This window comes from Oncorhynchus masou, chromosome 13 (assembly GCF_036934945.1).
Source record: "Oncorhynchus masou masou isolate Uvic2021 chromosome 13, UVic_Omas_1.1, whole genome shotgun sequence".
Taxonomy (NCBI): Eukaryota; Metazoa; Chordata; class Actinopteri; order Salmoniformes; family Salmonidae; genus Oncorhynchus; species Oncorhynchus masou.
In genome coordinates this window covers 226601-236983 of record NC_088224.1, presented here as the reverse complement: position 1 = coordinate 236983, position 10383 = coordinate 226601, and the positions used below count along the sequence as shown (strand labels likewise).

Below are 10383 nucleotides of genomic sequence, written 5' to 3'. Positions count from 1 at the left end.
ATGTCTGCTGTAGCTACTTCACAGCTGTCCTATTGGTCACTATAATATGTCTCCTGTAGCTACTTCACAGCTGTCCTATTGGTCACTATAATATGTCTCCTGTAGCTACATCACAGCTGTCCTATTGGTCACTATAATATGTCTCCTGTAGCTACATCACAGCTGTCCTATTGGTCACTATAATATGTCTCCTGTAGCTACATCACAGCTGTCCTATTGGTCACTATAATTTGTCTACTGTAGCTACATCACAGCTGTCCTATTGGTCACTATAATTTGTCTCCTGTAGCTACATCACAGCTGTCCTATTGGTCACTATAATATGTCTACTGTAGCTACTTCACAGCTGTCCTATTGGTCACTATAATTTGTCTACTGTAGCTTGTGTCTGTTCAGTGACTTTGTCTGCTTAGTTAACTGAACAGAGTCGTAATGTAAAAGTGTAGACCAGAATGGAAACCTTTCAAATGCTTCTACACACAGGAGAGGACAAGTTGTCTTCAAGCTTTAAGCTACTCGTATACCTCTCGGCTTCCCTAATGCCCTGCATGTCCGTCTGCCTGCATGTCTGTCTGCCTGCCTGTCTGTCTGCCTGCCTGTCTGTCTGGAGGACAAAGGGATTGGCCAGGGATTAGATTTGCGTTTCAGGTTTAGTTTAGTTGTACGTATAACGTTGTCTTTGGTTCGATTCCAGACTTACCTGCTAAAAACAAAACACTCACACAAAAGTATACACGTGACCATGTGGACACAGACCTAAACGCACACCAAAAAAATAAAATAAAATAAATAGACAGAGCTTTCAGACCACTCTGTGGGTTAGATTTGAGTTTACTCTGTCACGGTGGATGCTAGTGAGTAGTGTTTCGTCTGAGACTCCAACAGAACCGGGGAGACTAAGGAAGAAGTGATCATCAGGCAGTAAAAACCACAGAGAGCCAAAGCAAGGAGAACAAAGTATTGTGAGGCTCCAGCCCTAACCCACAGGCATTCTGGGACACTAGGCTATATTTTACATGTTACAGATCTCAGCGCAACAGCCAATCAGAACGCACGGCCATCAGTCTCATAATGACATGTTAGGAGGAGGACAAACAGAGAGAGAGAGAGAGGGGGGGAGAGGGGGAGGGAGAGCAAGAGAGAGAGGGGGAGAGAGAGAGGGGGGGTGAGAGAGAGAGAGAGAGGGAGGGAGGGAGAGAGAGAGAGAGAGAGAGAGAGGAGAGAGAGAGGGGGAGAGAGAGAGAGAGGGAGAGAGAGGGGGGAGAGAGAGGGGGAGAGAGAGAGGGGGGGAGAGAGAGGGGGGGGAGAGAGAGAGAGATTGCGAGAGAGAGATATTGCGAGAGAGAGAAAGAGAGAGAGAGAAAGAGAGAGAGAGAAAGAGAGAGAGAGAAAGAGAGAGAGAGAGAGAAGAGAGAGAGAGAGAGAGAGGGGGGGGAGAGAGATTGCGAGAGAGAGATATTGCGAGAGAGAGAAAGAGAGAGAGAGAGAGAGAAAGAGAGAGAGAGAGAGAGAGAGAGAGAGAGAGAGAAAGAGAGAGAGGGAGAGAGAGAAAGAGAGAGAGGGGGAGAGAAAGAGAGAGAGGGGGGGAGAGAGAGAGAGAGAGAGAGAGAGAGAGAGAGAGAGAGAGAGAGAGAGAGAGAGAGAGAGAGAGAGAGAGAGAGAGAGAGAGAGAGAGAGAGAGAGAAAGAGAGAGAGAGAGAGAGAGAGAGAGAGAGAGAGAGAGAGAGAGAGAGAGGGGGGAGAGAGATTGGGAGAGAGAGAAAGAGAGAGAGAGAGAGAGAGAGAGAGAGAGAGAGAGAGAGAGAGAGACAGAGAGAGAGAGAGAGAGAGAGAGAGAGAGAGAGAGAGAGAGAGAGAGAGAGAGAGAGAGAGAGAGAGAGAGAGAAAGATCCCTGTGATCCGTGGATCCCTACGAAACCAGACAGATGTTGCTATGATTATAGATAACCTGATGTGATGGCCCCAAACCAGACAGTTTATAACCTGATATGATGGTTCCTAACCGGACAGTTTATAACCTGATGTGATGGTTCCTAACCAGACAGGTTATAACCTGATGTGATGACCCCAAACCAGACAGTTTATAACCTGATATGATGGTTCCTAACCAGACAGGTTATAACCTGATGTGATGACCCCAAACCAGACAGGTTATAACCTGATGTGATGACCCCAAACCAGACAGGTTATAACCTGATGTGATGACCCCAAACCAGACAGGTTATAACCTGATGTGATGACCCCAAACCAGACAGGTTATAACCTGATGTGATGGTCACTAACCAGACAGGTTATAACCTGATGTGATGATCCCAAACCAGACAGGTTATAACCTGATGTGATGACCCCAAACCAGACAGGTTATAACCTGATGTGATGGTCCCAAACCAGACAGGTTATAACCTGATGTGATGGTCCCTAACCTATATCTATAGGGTAGTAGTGCACTACTTTAGACCAGGGTCTATAGGGTAGTAGGGCACTACTTTAGACCAGGGTCTATAGGGTAGTAGTAGTGCACTACTTTAGACCAGGGTCTATAGGGTAGTAGTAGTGCACTACTTTAGACCAGGGTCAATAGGGTAGTAGTGCACTACTTTAGACGAGGGTCTACAGGGTAATAGTGCACTACTTTAGACCAGTGTCTATAGGGTAGTAGTGCACTACTTTAGACCAGGGTCTATAGGGTTGTCGGGCACTACTTTAGACCAGGGCCTATAGGGTAGTAGTGCACTACTTTAGACCAGGGTCTATAGGGTAGTAGTGCACTACTTTAGACCAGGGTCTATAGGGTAGTCGTGCACTACTTTAGACCAGGGTCTATAGGGTAGTAGTGCACTACTTTAGACCAGGGTCTATAGGGTAGTAGTGCACTACTTTAGACCAGGGTCTATAGTGTAGTAGTGCACTACATTAGACCAGGGTCTATAGGGTAGTAGTGTACTACTTTAGACCAGGGTCTATAGGGTAGTAGGGCACTACTTTAGACCAGGGTCCACTACTTTAGACCAGGGTCTATAGTGTAGTAGTGCACTACTTTAGACCAGGATCTATAGGGTAGTAGGGCACTACTTTAGACCAGGGTCCACTACTTTAGACCAGGGTCTATAGTGTAGTAGTGTACTACTTTAGACCAGGGTCTATAGGGTAGTAGGGCACTACTTTAGACCAGGGTCTATAGGGTAGTAGTGTACTACTTTAGACCAGGGTCTATAGGGTAGTAGGGCACAACTTTAGACCAGGGTCTATAGGGTAGTAGTGCACTACTTTAGACCAGGGTCTATAGGGTCTACGGGTTCTCCTATGCAAACAGCTGAAGAACACGTTTAGGTTCTTGGTAGCACTTCTAAGAGTGTATGACCTGCTATTCAAAATGGATTCCCACGACTGGAAGCCCGATTCTTAATAACTCAATTAAAAACGCTACAAACACAAACAACAAGGCAATGCATACTCCATGTGCAGGCTCCAGTAGGTAATCGGGATGTCTGTGCATACTCTCAGGGACATCTGACATTTGTTTTGTAGCTTTTAAAGATGGCCTCACTGCGGAAGTACTTCTGGTCTGGAAAACCACTCTGATGTATTGGACATGTGTGGTGTGATATGTCCCTCTCGCTCCCTGTGTGTTTGTGTGTGTGTGTGTCACAAGCACTGAGATACAAACACACACACACACGCACAACATTCTAGCAAGGGTTTGCATAATCTCAAACACCTATATGAGTGCTTTAGATACCGACTCCACACGTGACCGTCAATGTTATTTTGTATTTTTTAATGAATGGGTCGGAGCGCGCGTCCATCCGGTTATATCGGGCTGGCTGAACGAAACTAAAGCCTCGCGCCCACCTGTCGCTGTGACACACGAATAGAAAACCCACCCGGCGACTAGTCATGCAGGAATACGATAAACCACAGTCTGCAGATAAATATGCTGCGGTGGTGATATACGTGGAGAAAAAAAACCGAGAGAGAGAGAGAGACAAATATAGACAAACAAATATTGTTGAGTGTCTTTGACATCGGTGTAAAGTGTGTTGCAGCATACCAAATATGCTTGCAGCCACGCAATTATCCTTGCCTGTCTGCAAAATCAAACTGCGTTCGCGGTTGATCTTTAAAAAATAGCCCACCAGGTAAAGTTTGTGACTGACACGACATTGCCAAGTTTATATATGAATAAACAAAAAGAACATTGAAATGCATTAATCCAGAATAAAATAGGTGTGGCAAAATTAAAACATTGCAAACCTTATGCGGGGCTCTAAGTAGCCGGTGGACTCCTGCTATCTGATTGATAAGAGGGATATCTTCTCGGAACGTGTAGTGCGGTGGTCGGGTCGGTTCCGGGAAATTGGTGCTGTTGAATGGATCGGTATCGTCTAAGAACTGGACCCTGCAGACAAACGTAGCCATGATATATCCATCCAAGAGGCTCCTCCGATGAGGGGGAAACTAACCGAGGTTAATGATTAGACCCGTCGCCTAGCAAGGAGCACTGTCTCTCCTGCTGCCTGTAACAACAAACAAAAAAACAGCAGGTTGCCAAGTTTGATCAGCTCTCTGGTTGGGTGGGCTACTATAATCAGACTTCGTGTGGGTGACTTCTCATGAAGTCTGGTTGGACCGGTATAAGAAACTGTTTTGGTTCGCTGGTTGGTTAGTGCGTCTATAGGGAGAACCGATTTGTCCTGTTACTCTGCCCTGTGACGGTGTCACTGTGGAGTCGCTACTGGCTCACAACAGGTGGCCAATGACACGAGAGGCTAACAGGGGGCTGGAGAGAGAGAGAGAGAGAGAGAGAGAGAGAGAGAGAGAGAGAGAGAGAGAGAGAGAGAGAGAGAGAGAGAGAGAGAGAGAGAGAGAGAGAGAGAGAGAGAGAGAGAGAGAGAGAGAGAGAGAGAGAGAGAGACAACCAGCGAATAACAAACACCATTGTAAATACAACCTATATTTATGTTGATTTTTTTCCCATTTTGTACTTTAACTATTTGCACATCGTTACAACACTGTATATAGACATAATATGAGATGTGAAATGTCTTTATTCTTTTGGAACGTTTGTGAGTGTAATGTTTACAGTTCATTTTGTATTGTTTATTTCACTTTTGTTTATTATCTATTTCACTTGCTTTGGCAATGAAAACACATGTAAAGCCCCTTATATTGTAATTGAATTGAGAGCGAAGGATAGCGAATTGAATTGAGAGAGAGCTTAGTCTGTATGGGTCAGCCGATATGTCGTCTAGAGTGAGAGCAAATCCATCCCCCTGCGACCCCCCCCCTCCTCTCCTCTTCTCCCCTCGGCATGAGCGCAACAGTGAGGGCTACGTCTGATTTCAAAGCAAATTGCGCCCTCTTCTGGTATACTGTTGATCATGCACCAGAACCGAAGAAGTACACTGCTCTAATCCAATCTAACAGACAATGAGGTCGTCTATTTACATTGAAGCCAAGGCCATTCAAAGGAAGATGCTTAGAGTTTTCAAGAAGTGTGAGAAGTATGTTAACTAAGTAGTGAAAATATATTCAACCTGGGCTCAGGGGTATCCAGGATGGTGCTGCAGAGATGGATAGCTGCCATCTTACGGGTTCCAGACCAATTCTGTGTGGGGGTTTTTACACTGATCTCAACTTTTGTTGTACATAATATTGCCGCCATCATTTCGTACGACCGAAAAACAGCTTCTGGACATCAGAACAACGACCACTAACCTCGAATTGGATGAGGATTTCTACTTCAAGGAGTCGGCAGCTGTAAATGTACTGCTCATCCCACACTAGGAACCCGGTTGTAAATGTACTGCTCATCCCGCACTAGGAACCCGGTTGTAAATGTACTGCTCATTCCACACCAGGAACCTGGTTGTAAATGTACTGCTCATCCCGCACCAGGAACCTGGTTGTAAATGTACTGGTTGTAAATGTACTGGTTGTAAATGTACTGCTCATCCCGCACTAGGAACCCGGTTGTAAATGTACTGCTCATCCCGCACTAGGAACCCGGTTGTAAATGTACTGTACTGGTTGTAAATGTACTGCTCATCCCGCACTAGGAACCCGGTTGTAAATGTACTGTATCTGGTTGTAAAATGTACTGGTTGTAAATGTACTGCTCATCCCGCACTAGGAACCCGGTTGTAAATGTACTGCTCATCCCGCACAAGGAACCTAAATGTACTGGTTGTAAATGTACTGGTTGTAAATGTACTGGTTGTAAATGTACTGCTCATCCCGCACTAGGAACCCGGTTGTAAATGTACTGCTCATCCCGCACCAGGAACCCGGTTGTAAATGTACTGTAAACAGCATTCAGTATGGATAAATGTAAACAGCATGGTTGTAAATGTACTGCAATGTCATCCCAGCACAGTAGGAACCCGGTTGGATAAATGTAAACTTCATCCCGCATGGATATCAATGTAAACATCCAGTATGGATATCAATGTAAACAGCACTATGGATATCAATGTAAACAGCATTCAGTATGGATATCAATGTAAACAGCATTCGGTATGGATATCAATGTAAACAGCATTCATCCAATGTAAACACTAGGATATCAATGTAAACAGCATGGATATCAAATGTAAACATCCAGTATGGATATCAATGTAAACAGCATCAGTATAGATATCAATGTAAACAGCATTCAGTATGGATATCAATGTAAACAGTATGGATATCAATGTAAACAGCATTCAGTATGGATATCAATGTAAACAGTTCATGGATATCAATGTAAACAGCATTCAGTATGGATATCAATGTAAACAGTTCATGGATATCAATGTAAACAGCATTCAGTATGGATATCAATGTAAACAGCATTCAGTATGGATATCAATGTAAACAGCATTCAGTATGGATATCAATGTAAACAGCATTCAGTATGGATATCAATGTAAACAGCATTCAGTATGGATATCAATGTAAACAGCATTCAGTATGGATATCAATGTAAACAGCATTCAGTATGGATATCAATGTAAACAGCATTCAGTATGGATATCAATGTAAACAGCATTCAGTATGGATATCAATGTAAACAGCATTCAGTATGGATATCAATGTAAACAGCATTCAGTATGGATATCAATGTAAACAGCATTCAGTATGGATATCAATGTAAACAGCATTCAGTATGGATATCAATGTAAACAGCATGGATATCAATGTAAACAGCATTCAGTATGGATATCAATGTAAACAGCATTCAGTATGGATATCAATGTAAACAGCATTCAGTATGGATATCAATGTAAACAGCATTCATTATGGATATCAATGTAAACAGCATTCAGTATGGATATCAATGTAAACAGCATTCATTATGGATATCAATGTAAACAGCATTCAGTATGGATATCAATGTAAACAGCATTCAGTATGGATATCAATGTAAACAGCATTCATTATGGATATCAATGTAAACAGCATTCAGTATGGATATCAATGTAAACAGCATTCAGTATGGATATCAATGTAAACAGCATTCAGTATGGATATCAATGTAAACAGCATTCAGTATGGATATCAATGTAAACAGCATTCAGTATGGATATCAATGTAAACAGCATTCAGTATGGATATCAATGTAAACAGCATTCAGTATGGATATCAATGTAAACAGCATTCATTATGGATATCAATGTAAACAGCATTCAGTATGGATATCAATGTAAACAGCATTCAGTATGGATATCAATGTAAACAGCATTCAGTATGGATATCAATGTAAACAGCATTCAGTATGGATATCAATGTAAACAGCATTCAGTATGGATATCAATGTAAACAGCATTCATTATGGATATCAATGTAAACAGCATTCAGTATGGATATCAATGTAAACAGCATTCAGTATGGATATCAATGTAAACAGCATTCAGTATGGATATCAATGTAAACAGCATTCATTATGGATATCAATGTAAACAGCATTCAGTATGGATATCAATGTAAACAGCATTCATTATGGATATCAATGTAAACAGCATTCATTATGGATATCAATGTAAACAGCATTCAGTCTGGATATCAATGTAAACAGCATTCAGTATGGATATCAATGTAAACAGCATTCATTATGGATATCAATGTAAACAGCATTCATTATGGATATCAATGTAAACAGCATTCAGTATGGATATCAATGTAAACAACATTCAGCATTCAGACCACTGGCAAGGTACGGCACCAGGTGTCTTCGTTCCACTCAGATACGATTCTAGACCTAATTCAAAGTGTTTTCCACAATATCACATTAAAGTTTATTTAAAGTGCATTTAGCAACACACATTACATTTAAACAACACACATTACATTAAAACAACACACATTACATTAAACCAATAATACAAGAACATAGAAAGCAACAAAAAAAATCACATATTTAAAGCCCAGCTTAAAAGGTAGGCTTTTAAAAGTGATTTAAAATCCTTCATGATGTCTGCTCCCTTTTGACAGGGCAAGCTGTTCCACAACGGAGGACCCATGGACCAACACCAAACCAACACCATGGACCAACACCAGCATATAGACCAACACCACCATGGACCAACACCATGGACCAACACCATGGACCAATACCATAGACCAACACCATGGACCAACACCAGCATAGACCAACACCATAGACCAACACCACCATGGACCAACACCACCATGGACCAACACCATGGACCAACACCATGGACCAACACCACCATGGACCAACACCATGGACCAACACCACCATGGACCAACACCACCATGGACCAACACCATGGACCAATACCATGGACCAACACCACCATGGAAACACCATAGACCAACACCACCATGGACCAACACCACCATGGACCAACACCACCATGGACCAACACCACCATGGACCAACACCACCATGGACCAACACCACCATGGACCAACACCATGGACCAACACCATGGACCAACACCACCATGGACCAACACCATGGATGGGACCAACACCACCATGGACCAACACCACCATGGACCAACACCACCATGGACCAACACCATGGACAACACCATGGACCAACAACATGGACCAACACCATGGACCAACACCACCATGGACCAACACCATGGACCAACAACACCATAGACCAACCACCATAGACCAACACCATGGACCAACACCAAAACCAGCATAGACCAACACCACCATGGACCAACACCATGGACCATGGACCAACACCACACCATGGACCAACACCACCATAGACCAACACCATGGACCAACACCACCATGGACCAACACACCATGGACCAACACCACCATGGACCAACACCACCATGGACCAACACCATTGATCACCATAGACCAACACCATAGACCAACACCACCATGGACCACCACCATGGACCAACACCACCATGGACCACCACCATGGACCAACACCATGGACCAACACCACCATGGACCAACACCACCATGGACCAACACCACCATGGACCAACACCACCATGGACCAACACCACCATGGACCAACACCATGGACCAACACCACCATGGACCAACACCACCACCAACACCACCATGGACCAACACCATGGACCAACACCACCATAGACCAACACCAGCATAAACCAACACCAGCATGGACCAACAACATAGACCAACACCAGCATAAACCAACACCAGGACCAACACCAGCATAGACCAACACCATAGACCAACACCAGCATAGACCAACACCAGCATAGACCAACACCACCATAGACCAACACCATCATAGACAAACACCATAGACCAACACCAGCATAGACCAACACCATAGACCAACACCACCATAGACCAACACCATAGACCAACACCACCATAGACCAACACCATGGACCAACACCACCATACCAACACCATGGAACAACACCACCATGGACCACCACCATGGACCAACACCACCATAGACCAACACCAGCATGGACCACCACCATGGACCAACACCACACCACCATGGACCAACACCACCAACACCATGGACCATGGACCAACACACATGGACCAACACCATGGACCAACACCACCATGGACCACCACCATGGACCAACACCATGGACCAACACCACCATGGACCAACAACACCATGGACCAACAACATGGACCAACAACACCATGGACCAACAACACCATGGACCAACACAATGGACCAACAACACCATAGACCAACACCACCATAGACTAACACCATAGACCAACACCACCATGGACCACCACCATGGACCAACACCACCATGGACCAACAACACCATGGACCAACACCACCATAGACCAACACCATGGACCAACACCACCATGGACCAACAACACCATGGACCAACACCATGGACCAACACCACCATGGACCAACACCATAGACCAACACCATGGACC

General features: G+C 44.1%; 1 protein-coding gene across 1 annotated transcript in view; it reads right to left on the bottom strand.

The window, feature by feature from the left end:
- The window catches only part of LOC135551646 (FH1/FH2 domain-containing protein 3-like), a 187084-nt gene extending 182365 nt beyond the window's left edge, over positions 1-4719 (bottom strand). The window contains exon 1 of the mRNA XM_064982828.1: positions 4255-4719. Within this exon, the coding sequence (XP_064838900.1) occupies positions 4255-4419 (165 nt within the window). The 5' untranslated portion in view covers positions 4420-4719. The remainder of the gene's footprint in view (positions 1-4254) is intronic.
- Positions 4720-10383: the final 5664 nt, after the last annotated feature.